Raw genomic sequence first — 15796 nt, 5'->3', positions numbered from 1 at the left:
AGCCATTTGTCTCCTTCTGTGAGCTTTCCTGGGCAGAGAGAAAAATGCCTTGCTCAAGTTACAGTCAGAATGCAATTCACAGCATTTGTACCAAAACCTTTAGCAAATGAGCATTTTAAGTTCAGCAGTTACAGTAAAAACTTTCGGCAATAATATTGACATATTTTGCTTGCACATGGGCAGATTTTGCAATATTAGGACCATATTTGTGGAGGGGAAGAAAAGTGGAATTGTTTTTGAAGTATATTTGAAGTATACGAGTGTTTCGTTGCTGTTTTGGGAATTGCCCATACCTTAGGGTTACTGCCATCTGTGCTTTTTGAAATATCCACTGTTACATGCTTTTCATACAGATTTTAGTCAAGATTCGTGGAGCGCATACAGTGCACAGTAAGTAGGATGCCATCTGCCTGTAGTATGCATATACTCTTCTTCAAGTTAGAATCAAAGGGATAAGAGCAACAGAAGGAATGTTATGATGTTGCATAATAACCCTTTCACCAAAGATTTTGTCTGGACAAAAGAGAGGATGCAGAATAAAGGAATAGTCTGAAAAAGATAAAACAAGCAGACTTTGGCAGGATAATGTGGATGCAGCTGGTATGAGCAGAGGCACCTGCTAATTAGTAGAATTCAAATAATTTTTGAGATACTGGTTTTGATTTTTCCCTCCTATAAAGTTCACTAGTAAAAGGAAATAATATTGAGCTCTGTATTTCTGCACTTGTTCAACTGTGGAGCTCTGTCCCACGTGTTTGAGGCCAATGTTCACCTAAATAATACAACTGGTTTACGCTTAAATATTAATGAAATACCCTGCCCAGTTTCTGGGGCAGATTTCAGTCGCATTCTTGGGAGAGTTTTTTTCTGTTGCTTTAACCAAAGAAAGGTTGTGCTCCCTGTGGTCCATATAATTTTTTAGCATGATGATTTTGTAGAAAAGTTGAAGCTGTTTGGAAAAAAATAAGTTGGAATGATTCTTCTGTCTTAAGCACATTGTTCCTCAACGTGAGGTACTAGTAATGCATCTGGCCTTCTGCACATGTAATATAAGTAAATCTTAAACCTAAGTCCTATTCTCCCATTTGTCATCAAACTAAATTTGTCTGGGTCACTTGCTTAGCTTTACACTCTGAGTATGCAACTGCATTAAAACCCTGCCCAGGCTGATCTCCCAATTTGGGTCTAACCTTAGGGGCTGCTTTTGCTGTCTGATCACCAAGCTTGTTGCCTGCCTCAAGAAATGTTGTACCATTTGAGTGTAACTTTGTAAAGGTAGCAAGCAAAGGTGCAGAAGATACAACTTGTAAAGTATGTACCTGATTTGAGATCTGACTGATGTTTCAAAAAATTACTCAGGCACTGAAATAACAGATTTTAAGATTTGGAGATTTGGGTATCTAAAAAGGACTTTCAGAGCATTTCAGGCAGCAGAGACAACAGTTTGACTAAAAGTCTTCTCTCTGCACGGGGGCTTTCTGGCCCATGGCAGAAGAGAGAAGCTGCTGCCTGATGGAGCTGGGAACTCCCCGGAATGGGCTTACCCTGACCTGGTCTGGGTTTCCAGCCTGGCTGTAACTCAGGGGATGGATGTGCTGGGCCTGAGTCCTCAGGAGCAGAGAGTGGAATACAGCTTAACAGGCGTGTTCAAAGTGTAGCTAATGCAGCAGCAGAACCAGGCCCCTAAAATAATATAGAACACTCCTACCCACAATATATATATTTTTTTTTAGATTTCCTTACAACCTTGAAGGCTCACCTTCAAGAGACACAAGAGCACCCGCATTTCAGAAAGGGTTCAGGCAGTCACCTGGGAAAGGCAGTCCCAGGTTGGGATCTCTGCTCTTGTTGTAACTTGTGTATTTTAGATGGATCAATCACTAGATGAATTAAACAAATAAATCCACTCAAGTGTCTGGAAGACCTCTGCCAGCTGTGGGACCTGGATTGTAAAATGCTTCAAGCAGTGTGCTTTGTTGCTCACTTTTAGTGATAGTGCTATCCCTTTACACCGGTTCTAAGCTAAAATGCGTACAAAATTATTCTTACTTGTTTTAAAAGACAGCTTGTGCTCCCTTGGTACTCTGCCTGCTGGTGTCATGGACGTAGCATGCCAGCTCTTTTGGCTGTGACAACTGTGTATTGTTTTTGTTTTCTGTTCTCTTGCAGACAGCCTGAAGGGGACTTGTTGGCTTAATATCCGAGACAGCCACTGTGAAGTCAACATCAATGGTGCCACACTGAAATCTGAATGCTGTGCTACCTTAGGAGCAGCTTGGGGCAGCCCATGTGAACGGTGTGAATTGGGTAGGCTCCAATACCCTGCATTTTTTGGGAGAAGGGAAGAAGTACCACTAGTAGATTCTTGTAGTCTCTGTATGTAAAAATAAAAAACTAAACAAAAAAGCAACCAACCAAAACAAAACAAACAAAAATCATGGAAACCACTCCCCCCAAAAAACCCCTATGAAAATAACTTGTCTTATTTAGCATGACTTGCAATCTCCACCATCAGAGACCATTCTAATAACTTTGAAGCATACCAGGAAATAACAGGTGAATAAACCTCTTAATGGTTACAATATGTTTCATCTCCACAAGGACTGTGTATTGACTGGCATAGAGAGATAAAGGACTAAAACAGTAAAGTGAAATATCTGGTAAGATTCTGGAGGACCTTTTATGCTGTGGGCTGTTAACACTTTTTCCCCAGCTCTTTTCAAACACAAAGCTTATGTACCACTATGGATTGCAGAATAGTACTACTATGAGATTGTAGGGCTAGTTCTGGAAGCTGGAAGCAGGAATGCTAACTGTACTCTAGTTTATGGCAAAAATACTGATGCCCTTAAGGTTTGAATAATGCCACTAGCAGCTGAACTGGTGTCAGGATGTTTTATCCTCTTATTCTTGATTGTTACTGTGGGCATGTGTATCCCCACTAACAAGCAGAGTGCAAGCAGCATCCAGCAGAGCTCTTAGCTGTGCAGTGCAGCAAAGATATTCCTTTGGACTTCAGGAAGCAGCATGGTCAGGTTAAACTGGTAAAACTGCTCAAAACCTAATCAATCTGGACAGATAATTAGCTCAGATTGGGTGCATTTGGGCCCTGAATTTCCCATTCTGTAACTAGTTAAATTTCAGCAAGCTCTCAAATCACTCTATGATTGCTACATTTTACATGCCTATCATAAAGTAATCTCATTGCTCAGATCCATTATTCAGCTTTGGTGGGGGAAAAAAGCTGATAATTGATGTTACTACAGTTGTAAATCTTCAGGCCTCTGGAAGGAATTTTACCTTTTAGCTGCATGTGACTGCAGAGACTGATCTGATGAGATGCTGATCATTTCACTAAGGAAAGCACATGAGAAAGTAATGGTGTAGGAGTTAATTTTGTCAACTATCACTTAGTTTAAGTTGCATATATGAGTCAATACTTTTCCTGTTTGAGGCTAGAATACTCCCTGCCTTACACAGTCAAATTATTAGGGAATTCTGAAGATACATTTATTTTTAAATCTTCTGCTGCTACCTTCCTGTCACTCTAAAGCAGTAACAATTTCTTTCTGGCTTGATTCCAGACACAGCTTGCTCTAGAGGATTTGCCAGAGTGAAGGGTGTTACCTGTGAAGGTGAAGTTTTTGCTTCTTACTCAAGACTTCCCCCCCCTCCCCCCCTTTGAAAATGTGAAAAAAGGAGATTTACTGTGTTGTTTCTTTCCTGTCACTTAAGTTCTCCATAAAGCTGCAGCTCTCCTGGTGGGGTCAGCAGGTAACCGAACTCTTTGTGTCCCCACAGACATAAATGAGTGTGAGGTTTTCCCGGGGGTTTGTCCCAATGGGCGGTGCATCAACAGCAGAGGCTCCTTTCACTGCGAGTGCCCCGAGGGGCTGACCCTGGACGGGACGGGGCGAGTGTGTTTAGGTAAGAGCATACCCCACTTTCCCTCCTCTTCAGCTCTGTCCAACATCTCTCCAAAATCGTTCTTCCAGGGGCTTGAAAGAAAGCGTGGTTTATTTCTGAGTTATCCCAAATAATACGCCTGCTAAGATATCTGTGCCAGTTTAGAGAAGAGCTAATAATTCCTTCGAGGAATGCATTTGTTTTGAGGCTTGTTTTGCCCTCAGTGCAGTCACTAGGCTGTGCTAAAGTGCTGTCCCTGCTCTGACTCCTGTTCAGGAACAGCAGTGTCCTGGGTGATGGATGGTGAGCACAAATATGCTGGTGCAAATTGGTCATTTTTTCAGTGCACAGGCCTGTGTGTGGTTCTTTTCCTGGCATTTGGGTACACAAGTACAACATTTTGCTTGCACACTTGGTTGATCTGTCTTTTGGTTGACCTCCTTTGCTGCAAATAGGATGGACCCTTGAGTATAATAAGCATAATAATTAACTTTTCTGGAAACCCTACTGTTTTCTCCTTCTAACTGGGTTTAAAGTAAGCGTAACAACAATCAGGTTTTTTTATTTTTAATCTATATTCACTGTACTATTAATTTAGTAACATAAATATAGGGAGGAATTTATTTTTTTACCACAAGAGCCACAAAAGGGTCATTTTATAAGTGAGAGTATCTGGTACAGTAAAGAAATACGTGTGTCTGTCCTGTCAAATATACATAGAAACCTAAAACACATAGAAACCTGCATGAGGGGGTAAGGGTATATCTTGATGTTGGGGGACAATGAAGGAAATTCTTCTACTTTTTTGTGGTACAAGAAAGATCCAGAAATTTAAGTATAGTGCAGTGTTAGCAACTTCACATGGCTGAACACTACAGAAATGCAGAGTCTTGAGCAGAAGCTAAGCATTATGTGTGCTTGTGCCTGAGAAACAGCTGAGAAGAGGGATAAATGCCTGGTTTTTGCTCTGAAACGTGCAGATATTCGCATGGAGCAGTGCTACCTGAAGTGGGATGAGGACGAGTGCGTGCAGCCCGTGCCCGGCAGGTTCTGGATGGATTCCTGCTGCTGCGCCGTGGGGGCTGCCTGGGGCTCCGACTGCGAGCGCTGCCCCATGCCCGGCACCAAGGAGCACCAGGCTCTGTGCCCCAGGGGCCCTGGCTTCTCCAAGAGGGGGGATGTTCTGACTGGCAGGCCATTCTACAAAGGTGAGCGTTCGTTCTTGTGTCTGAGAATTAATTAAGTGTAGGAACCCAGAGTGCCGAGAATATTTCTCTGCCTGTTTTTAAGGGTTCTTACCCCCCTGAACAACACTGTTTTAGCTTCAAACCTTGGAAAAAATTACCAACAGTCAGACAAGAACTAGAAAATACAGTAGTGTGAATTAGGCGATAGACTACTATGTAAGGTTGTCACAGGGTGAAAAATTTAGAGGTTTTAGGCTTCTCTTTATAGTAAATAGATAAGAGTAAAAAATATCAAAATGGAGGATTGTTGTTGTTCTCTAAACCTTCTTCTCCTTCTTCTACTACTCCATGTTCTGCAGTAAAAGTAGTTTGGATTGACTGGATAGAAAATTTCTCAGTTCCTAGTCATGTTTCTGAATAATTGGTAAGAAAGTGGAAAATAATGTACGTTTTTAGTAACTATTGGTTAAAATATCTTTAAAAGGCTGTGTAAATCTTGATAATTGGCCTCACTCCTACTTTTCTTCCTTCTATGCTGTACCTGGGTCACGCTAGTGGCTCAGTTCCTCTGATAAGACTTAATAAACAACTATCGGGAAGCATTGAAACTAAAGGAGACTTTATCTCTCAAACTCCTTGCAAGGACTTTCAGCAAATTCTCTCCAATCAGGAGATACTCACTTTATGGCACGGTAAAGTGTCAATTACAGGTGCATCCAAGAGAGTATCCTGAGGAAATTCCAGGATTTGGGACTGTTTGTTGGGTGCTTGAGAAATGTGGTAAAGGTATTTGCCTGGAAGAGCTGATGTTACAGGTGGGGGAATTCTCTGCTTTTCGTGGGAGCTTGAGAGGAAAAGGTGCAAAGTCTGAGTGGCGTAAGGAGAAAAAGGAAATTCCTGAAGGGAGAGGAGCTCTGAATTACAGCAATAACAGAAAATGTGCACCTTTTTTAACGCTGTGCTTTGCAGAGAGGGTCGGATGAAGATCTGTGAAGTCAAGGATTTTAGACATAAACATAAACTATTACTAAAATTTGACCAGGGCTCTCTGAGAGATTGAAGAAGGATGGGTTCTTTCTCTGGTTTGAAGAATCAGTAAGTGATGAAAAGGAGAGGGTGTCTGTTGCGTTATGATTATGAGGGCAGTGACAACAGGGATCTGCAGTGATAAAGGAGTAGATAAAAGCATTTTGTCCAGTTTTTGCTGGCTTCACCTCCTGTAAAGCAAAACCAAAACAGAATAGGCTGGAAAATGTTAAGACAAAAGACCCAAGTTACTTTAGATGGCTAAAATCTGAGAAGAAAAACTAGATTTCTGTGTGCAGAAGCAGAGGTGATGCAGAAATGTGTTCGTATTTTTTTTTTTTTTTTTGAGAATGCATTCTGAAACATTTGTCTTGAAATACTTTGAGTTGCTTGAGAAAACTATAACAGATTGGAGCTCTGCTTCACCATAAGTTCACCAATTTATTAACTCTAATTTTCAGGAGTTGTTAATCTCAGGCAAAGCTCTTGAATTTCATTGGTGCTTTACTAAACAAATAAGGAAAATAACAACAACAATTATAATTATAATTTTATCAACATTTGTTTAGTTAAAAAAGTTAATTAATAATTATTTTATAAATATTGTCTAGGCTGAGATTTTCTGAGGTTTGGCTTCCTGTTTCTGCCTTCATATTTGGACCACTGTTGTGTTCCATTTGCAGGAAAACATAGGAGATTGATGTTTATTTCATCGAAGATGTTTCTCAGTTAAGGACATTTCTTCAGCAAATTATATCACAGAGTGTAGGAAAAATTCATTCAGCTTTGTCCTGTGCAAGATCCTTGTCTTAGTTTGAAGATAGGTGTCTGTTAAGGAAGGCAGGAGTCTCCCTCGGAATGGAAAATGTTACCCTCTTCCCTCTGAATTGTTATAATTTTGAAATTAAGGGGCTTTGGGCAAATATATGGGAAATAGGAATAAGAGTTCTTTACTAATATATGTATAACAAGGCAATAATACAGAAACACTGGCTTAGACAGAGTCAGGATATGACCTGACACCCTGCTGGGCAGGGTGGTGGTAGCAGTCCGATTAAATGGTGGCTGCGGTCCTCTTTGAATTGATAGAAATGGTTCTGTCAAAGCGGTGATCCTGTAGAAAGGTCTGGTCCTCCTCTGAAGGTCCAGTGGTGGTTATGTAGCTCTTGTCCTCTGGGAATCCAGTAGGTAAGGCTGACTGTGGTGTTCAGAATCTCAGATTATATCCTGGCAGGAATGCTTGGTTCCTCCCCCGGGGCGGAGCATCTCACAATGGGATGATGTCACTTTATGAGTCATGCAGTGAGGCTTGGTGGCCCATTAACATAAAAATATCTCCACAGGGAGTTATCAGGGATGTGTCATGGAAGAGATAAAGAACACTGACCCACCTGGTTTTAACAGATGGGGATAGAAGACATCCTTTTGATTACATCTTACATTGTAACCTAAGACAATCCCTTAACAGTTTATGTCAGCCAGCATTGAGGAGAGGTGAAACATTTCACTTGATATTCTACAGAAGGAAAAATAACATTTTGAAAACTGAGCTCCAGCTACAACTCTGGCAGTCTCAATTTAAAAATCAAACCAAATCAACCAGGTAATAGTTGCATGTTTTACAAGCTGGCTCAGGAATACCAGGAAAATTGATTTTATCACAAAGCGAGCAATACAAGTACCAGAATTTCAGCTCAGAGAATATCACTGAATTTCTTTGACTGCCGATAAACATAAACTTTTAGTGACTGGTTTGGGTATTGTGAAGCAAAGAAAGCACAAATAGTCCAAAAGGCAGGGAAACATCTCCCTTCCAATCAAATCCCCAGGGATGCCCCTTCTAACCCAAACCCTGCCTTTTATGCTCAGTAAAATTGGTAAAAACAAACAGGAAACTCCCCTTAATTCCATATATCCTTGTGCTTAAGAATGTTCTTTTCTTTGTTTTTATTAATAGATATCAATGAATGCAAAGTGTTCCCTGACATGTGCATGAATGGTAAATGTAGAAACACAATTGGAAGTTTCAAATGCAGATGTAACAGTGGGTTCACTTTAGATATGGAGGAAAGAAACTGTACAGGTGAGTAAGTCTTGCATTTTCCACAGCTTTCCCGAGAATCATGGAATAGTCCTAGTTGAAAGGAACCTGAAAAGACCAGCTCTTTCAACCAGTTGTGAGGAAAGGGAGCCCAGATAAGATTATCTAGCACCCTGTCCATCTTGGAAACATCCGGTGATGGGGACTCCGCCACATCCCTGGGGCTTTTTAAAGGGACCTGCTCTTGTGGCGTAGCTTGGTGATCTGGAAACTTAATGCCATTCATTTCCTTCATTAATCTTTGGACAGAATGGCCAATTGTCTCAAGTTTCCCTTTCAGAAACTGCTTATTTAATACATGCAACACTTTTCTCTTTTTATAATTGGTGTCTGAGATGCTCAGGTCATGCTATATCAGTACAACCTGAAAAATCAATAAGGATCATGAGCGAAGCCAAGTTTAATGTTCTAACACAGAGATTATCTTAATTTACATTCCTTACTCTCTTGGTCATTGTATTACCAAATGACTTAGAGACTGCAAGTTAATTTTCTTTAAGATTTGATGGCTGAGGACACATAAAGGCACCTCTGCAATTCTGAGACCAGTGCAACGTTAACTCAAGAAGATACAGACACGTGCTTTTAATTTAGAAGTTTAGGATTTTGTTCTTTACTGTCTGGAAAATCTGAAGATAAGCTTGGCAGTTCTTTGGCTGTGAGAATTTGGATGCCTGCATTGTGGGTGGCTCTGTGCTGAAAATGAAGGAGGTTTTGTTACAACATACAGGCGTCCGTGAGTGTGTCTGCGTAATAACTATGAAGTGTGGGCGGTAAGGCATGTTCACTGAGGTTGGTCTGGATGCTAATGTTGCCCTAGCTGGTGATTTCCATGTTTTTATAGTGATTGCATTGATGGAAAATGCATTTAACAAATTTTATTTCTAAGCTAACAAGAATAGGTCAGAAAACTCCCTGGAAAAGCTTTTTTTTTTTCTTTTGTTCCATGGTGATGAAATTATTCCACTGAGCAGCCGTAGAGAAACAGGTTTTTTTTAAGTAGATGACTTTTTTGCTTGTTTTAAATTAGTGAAAAAGTGTTTATAACGCCTGTAGGAGCCCAGATGCTCAGTAATGCCCCTGATCTGCCACGTGGGTCTGGCACCTCCACACATCTGTGAGGACTGAACTGTCATCATCCAGCAGAAACCTGTCCATGGGCAGTGACACAAAGTCCTCTCCTGCAGCACTGACCTGTTTCACTGGATCATATCCACATTAAAATTCCTCTTTAGATTTCTGACTCACTACCAGTGTGATTTAAAAAGAGCTCCTCTGTCTTTTTTGCTATAGTTTTCCGCAGTAAGTTTCATTCAAACTTAACTAACAAGACAACCAATGAACTGTAAATTTGGTTTTTATAGGAACTAATTCCTAATGGAAAGGGTGTATGTAAGCTTATAATGCTATGACTGGATAAGTATCTTCATAATAATCAAATGATAATCAATGGCACTGTAGTCGTGGAGTCAGTTGATACCTCTGTGACAATGACATCTTGTAATTTCTTACACTTAATTATTTCCTTAAGAATCTAACCTTAAATTACACTTAATAGAGGCAGACTTGTTGCACAGTTTATTGGGACCTGAGAGCTCTGAAGACACAACCTTACGAATCTTTCATGGACTGTTTCACATAATCAGATTTTTCTATAAGTAATTTGTTTTTGTCTTTGATTTGCATACTGTATATGATTTCTGTAGACTTAATTTATAGTAGCCAAGTGTTCATTTCTGTGAAAAGCAGGATAACCTTAAACCCAGTTTGATTTTTCTACCTCTCCACTGCTATGAAACAGACATTGATGAGTGCAGGATCTCCCCAGACTTGTGTGGAAGTGGTGCTTGTGTCAACACTCCTGGCAGCTTTGAGTGTGAGTGCTTTGCTGGCTACGAAAGTGGATTTATGATGATGAAGAGCTGCATGGGTAAGTGTTGCCAGGGTGCCCTGGAGACTCCATTTGCTGTGCAAAGCCTGGCTGTTCTCTGAACTGTACAAACTCTGCCACACTGACACTTCAGATGTGTCATTATTGTGACTTCATGAGCACGAGTCAGACATGCAGTTTATAGGACAGATAACTGAATTAAGTCTATAGCCTTGCTTGTTCTTTATGCTAATTACTTATACCCTTAAGAGACGCTTATTCTGTACAGTTGTTTTAGAATAGCAGCAACTCTTCACACAATTCATTTAAAAACTGCTGGTGGGGTACCCAAATATATGGTAAAGCTAGGAATAGAAATCTGAAGTTTCAAAAGCAGTGTCATTCCCTTTTCATTGATTCTTCTAGGACTCAAGAAATTCTCACAGCATTTTCTGGAAAAAAATTACATCTGTTTAACCTATTTAAAGTTGTAAGAATAGATCTGGAGACACCAAAAGTTACTGGTCACCTTAAAAAATATTGACTTAGACTCCTGTCACCTTTGCTTGTTTTCCTGCAAATTGTGATACTTCTAGACTTTCCTGGGAGTCCAAAAGTGTAAGTGCATCCTCCACCTTGAACATCTTTTGGGCACATTTCTCTCCATCCTCACCAGCAGTGTTAGCTGGTTTTATCAGGTTTGTGAGTCAAATGTTCAGTTTGCCTTTATAAGCTGTGACAAGAGTGTTTTACACCCACACCATGGCATACACAGGGATTGCCAAACTGAGGAGCCATTCAGGTAAAAATTGACACACAAACATCCCCGTAACTTTATCCATAGAGAACAATTTCAGTGCATACATAAACAGGTGTCTGGTTGCATTAAGAATCATTAAAAAAACCAGAAAACAATCATACATTTTCATAAAGGGCAACATCCAAACAGTTGCTGCCTTTGCTTGTGTCTTGTGTCTCACTGAATACCTAATTATAAATAATGAATTTCTGGTTTTCTTGAGAGGAAAAATATCCATCTTTAGAGTTAATAATAATTTACAGCTTTTTGTTTTCCCTGTTGTGCAGCATGAGGAAAGGAGCAACACCATGAAACAATCCTTTTGTTTCGTCACTTGTAGATGCTGGGAATTGCTTTTTTCTTCGTTGCCTCTTAGTAATGATTTTATATTTGCACATCATGGTTTCTTTGCAGATATAGATGAGTGTGAACGCAACCCTCTGCTGTGCAGAGGTGGCACCTGTGTGAACACTGAGGGGAGTTTTCGGTGTGACTGTCCCCTGGGGCATGAGCTGTCACCATCACAGGAGGAATGCTTAGGTGAGTTTCAATAATCTTCAGCTTGGAGAATGGTTATTTCTGCTGTGAAAACGTCCAGTCCCTGGCAAGGGTGGGTCCCAGGAATCTCTTAAACAAATAAATGTTCCTCCTTTACATGAGTATTTTCAAATCAAAATCTGAAATCCTGTAAAATCCTCAGTAATGCTGTTGATTCCAAAGAAGAATGTTTTAGTAGGCCTCTTAGGGGTTATTTAGCAACTCAAAGGACTGTACCACTCATGGGAGCAGCTTTAATCAGTCACAAAAAAGTGTTGTCCCTCGATGAAATGCATCTCTCCTTTTAGCACATAATTCACCAAAATTATGAAAAAAAAAGAAAAAAAAAAAAAAAGAAAAAAAAAAGGCCAAAAAAGAAGCATATTATCTCTTTGGCTTATTTTCTTGATGGAAAATAGCAGACTTGGTAATTAATGCCCACAGCAGAGGCTGTAACTAATGCTCAGAGATGTGAATCAGGGAAGATCAATCTTTGGACAGTGGTTTAAATGTGCTGTGCAGAACTCCATTCCTTGAACTGGAACATGCCAAGAACAAGAAAGAAATTGAATGAACCTGAAAGCCACCAACTTGCAGTATTACCTCTCACTCTCCTTGGAATTTGAGCTGTCAGAACTGTTAAATATTCTGACTTGCAACTGATATGAATGATTCTTCCCCAGATGTAAATGAGTGCTCGCTGAGTGACAGTCTCTGCAGAAACGGCAAGTGTGTGAACATGGTTGGGACATACCAGTGCTTCTGTGACTCTGGGTACCAGCCCACTCCTGACAGGCAAGGATGCACAGGCAAGTGTTGTGCACCTGCACGTGTGACTTTGTGCTTCAGCTCCATTGTTCCGTCTGTCCTTGTTTTTATTTAATTTCATACCTTCCTTTTGAAAATAGTCAGGGCTGTCTTCTCATCTGCTATGAGGGCTATCATGAACTATTGTGGACTCAGAAATACAAAGAAGGTGTAAAAAGATGGTTGCTATACTGAACTCTGCAGAACACTTTGTGAGGAATTATTCTTACTGTACTACTCCATTAAAATCAGAGGCTTGAGCTAACAACCAGAAAATACTGCTAGATTTCTTGATCAAGCAAGAAAAGCCCCATGCACTGATGGTTTCTCTTCCACTTTTTCTCCTTATCATATGCATCTCTTAAATCCTTCACTATAATAATACTGAATTATGTAGTTGCCAGCATATCAACCCATTGCAAAGGAGAACAGCAGTACTGAGAGGGTTTTTTATTTGCTTGTTACGGTTCTTTATAAAAAAAATATTAATTTGTTCTACATTTCAAACTTGAAGTTTCTCAAGGTTCCTTTCCCTTTCCTTTCCCTTTCCTTTCCCTTTCCTTTCCCTTTCCTTTCCCTTTCCTTTCCCTTTCCTTTCCCTTTCCCTTCCCTTTCCCTTCCCTTTCCCTTCCCTTTCCCTTCCCTTTCCCTTCCCTTTCCCTTCCCTTTGCCTTCCCTTTGCCTTCCCTTTGCCTTCCCTTTGCCTTCCCTTTGCCTTCCCTTTGCCTTCCCTTTGCCTTCCCTTTGCCTTCCCTTTGCCTTCCCTTTCCCTTCCCTTTGCCTTCCCTTTGCCTTCCCTTTGCCTTCCCTTTGCCTTCCCTTTGCCTTCCCTTTGCCTTCCCCTTCCCTTCCCTTTTCCTTCCCTTTGCCTTCCCTTTGCCTTCCCTTTGCCTTCCCTTTGCCTTCCCTTTGCCTTCCCTTTGCCTTCCCTTTGCCTTCCCTTTGCCTTCCCCTTCCCTTCCCTTTTCCTTCCCTTTCCCTTCCCTTTCCCTTTCTGTTTTTTTTGTGCTTTTTTCCACACCCCTAGCAACACACAGGAAGCAAATCGACATTTAACATAGCCACTTGCTCCCACAGAGGAACAAGCAGTTGAAAGAGGGAAAAATGAACAAAATGTGAATCAGAGACAGTAAAATGAGAATAAAAATTCAAAATGGAACCACTCATAAACTGTTTCATGTAAAATGTAAAGAGAATATGGTTTATTTCTTATAAAAGTAGACTTACTGCTACCAGTATTGCTTCCCCAGATATTGATGAGTGTATGATAATGAATGGAGGCTGTGACACCCACTGCACTAACTCAGAAGGCAGCTATGAGTGCAGCTGCAGTGATGGCTATGCTCTGATGCCAGATGTCAGGACATGTGCAGGTAGGTTTTTATACCTTAAAAGCTCCAGCATCCTATCTTTCAGCCAGAATCAATGTGGTGTGCTAGCTCATCTGTGCCAGAGTGACAGAATTATCTGTTTGGGTTTTTTTCCCCCTCAGATATTGATGAATGTGAAAACAATCCAGATATCTGTGATGGTGGGCAGTGTACTAATATCCCAGGGGAATATCGCTGTCTCTGTTACGATGGATTTATGGTTTCTATAGACATGAAGACTTGTGTTGGTGAGTAGCCATGTGCAACAAACTTGGTGCAAGTCTAAAAATCAGGCAGCTTGTGTTTGAAGATGTTCTTTCTGCTGAGTCCTTGAAAGTGGGTATTGAAATTATGTACGTTATAAAAAGAAATAACCTGTATGCCTTGTTGGTAAGTCCTTAAAAATGAACCAGATCACACAGTTAAAAAAATATTCGGGGTGATTTTACTATAATGGAACACATGTATTGAGAAAGGATTAGTTGAGGGGTCCAGAAAGGGGCACTTCAAAAATTGTTCTTTGGAGGAAAATTGTTAAGATCAAAAATATGTTTTAAGGAAATTATTTTAAGTGATTCTTGCAAGAAAAAATTTACTTCATAGTCCCTTAAATAGCATTCAAAAAAATGTGAAAACAACTAATATTTGTTTTAACACAAAATAGTGGTATTTGGACTGCATTTATCCTTACTTGTTTTAGGGAATTTGCAGAGTGGAACAGCTGAAATATATTATGAATAAGAAAAATAAATGCCTCATGTAGTAGATATTTTCACCTGAAATAAAGTGTTCCAAAATGACAATAATGTCCAACTAATAATTAATTCATATTCACCTACAGATGTGAATGAATGTGATTTGAATTCCAACATCTGCATGTTTGGGGAGTGCGAAAACATCAAGGGCTCCTTCATTTGTCACTGTCAAGTCGGGTATTCAGTCAAGAAAGGAACCACAGGGTGCACAGGTAAAGCAGATTTCCAGTGAGCGTGTCACATATATTGATTGGCTTCCAGGTAAAAAAAATACACAAGTGTTCACACACAAGAGAGAGATTGGTATCTGTATATATTTATATATATATATGAGTGTTTCACATATGCTAGCGCATGCCAGACTTTTAAATGGACTGTTCCTTCACCAGTATCAATTCTGAAGGCCCCTTACATAACTGATTTTAAAGGTTTTATCAGTACAGGTTGTGTGAACACCCGTGTTACAGAACGTGGCTTGGGGAGGCAGGGCTGCAGTTGTGTTGGAAGTATTTTATCAGTGCTCATTTGTCATATGTACCTGGAGGATGAACTCACCTCTCGACTCAAGCTGCAGGAAATGACCATGAGGTCTAAGGAAAGAACAAGAGGGAAAAAAAGTAAACAAAAAAAGTGAACAACCTGTGCCAACAATTTTTAAAGATCTGTAGTCACTCATAGTCACTCTACAAGTTCCTGTGATAGTTAAGCAGTACTTTGTCTTCTGCAAGGTGGGTTCACTGCTCTCAAGAATCCAGCCTCATCCAGAATTAGTCTTGTGGGAACATTGACAGAATTTCTCCTACAATTTGGTGTTTAGGAATTTGTTCTATAACTACTATAACCCTGCACATACAATTTTTTTCTTAACTAGAAGGTGCCTGTGCACCCAAAGACCTCATCCCAGTTTTAGACATAAAAAGATCAGCATATTTCGTATTTCTGGAAAAATACAGTTAATTGCAAGCTGAAAACCACTTGCAGGAAAGCAGACTGTCATGTTTACAAACAAAGAGCAAAAATAAAATGCAGTTTTCACTCCTTTTTAGTAATACAGAATACAAAATAACTTGCTTGAATTATTCTGTGCTTTTAAACATTAGTTTTTTAAAGGACTGCAAACCTTCACAGTGGAAATATGTGAAAGGAACAGAATTTTTAATATTCAGATGTAAATACTGATAGTCTGTTTTGTGCTTGCAGATGTGAATGAGTGTGAAACTGGAGCTCACAACTGTGACATGCATGCCTCATGTGTCAATGTGCCAGGAAGTTTTAAATGCAGTTGCAGAGAAGGTTGGGCTGGAAATGGCATTAAGTGTATTGGTAAGTATATGGAAAATAAAGCTTTTTTCTCTCTCCCCTCCCACCTTTTTCTTTTCTGAAAGCATGTAATGTGACTGTGTGATTAGTCCATTAGAAACAAAGAATTATTCTTTTG

General features: G+C 40.0%; 1 protein-coding gene across 3 annotated transcripts in view; it reads left to right on the top strand.

The window, feature by feature from the left end:
- FBN2 (fibrillin 2) overlaps positions 1 to 15796 on the top strand; it is a 118640-nt gene that overhangs the window by 64020 nt on the left and 38824 nt on the right. For all 3 annotated transcript variants that reach the window (XM_032096785.1, XM_032096784.1, XM_032096783.1), the window contains 12 exons: positions 2170 to 2307; positions 3585 to 3635; positions 3802 to 3927; positions 4887 to 5114; positions 8077 to 8202; positions 10022 to 10150; positions 11304 to 11429; positions 12110 to 12235; positions 13484 to 13606; positions 13726 to 13851; positions 14445 to 14570; positions 15559 to 15681. In XM_032096785.1, the coding sequence (XP_031952676.1) occupies positions 2170 to 2307; positions 3585 to 3635; positions 3802 to 3927; positions 4887 to 5114; positions 8077 to 8202; positions 10022 to 10150; positions 11304 to 11429; positions 12110 to 12235; positions 13484 to 13606; positions 13726 to 13851; positions 14445 to 14570; positions 15559 to 15681 (1548 nt within the window). The remainder of the gene's footprint in view (positions 1 to 2169; positions 2308 to 3584; positions 3636 to 3801; positions 3928 to 4886; positions 5115 to 8076; positions 8203 to 10021; positions 10151 to 11303; positions 11430 to 12109; positions 12236 to 13483; positions 13607 to 13725; positions 13852 to 14444; positions 14571 to 15558; positions 15682 to 15796) is intronic.

Source organism: Corvus moneduloides, chromosome Z (genome assembly GCF_009650955.1).
Source record: "Corvus moneduloides isolate bCorMon1 chromosome Z, bCorMon1.pri, whole genome shotgun sequence".
Taxonomy (NCBI): Eukaryota; Metazoa; Chordata; class Aves; order Passeriformes; family Corvidae; genus Corvus; species Corvus moneduloides.
Note: the sequence above shows the minus strand (reverse complement) of the source record. Positions and strands in the feature narration are given on the sequence as shown.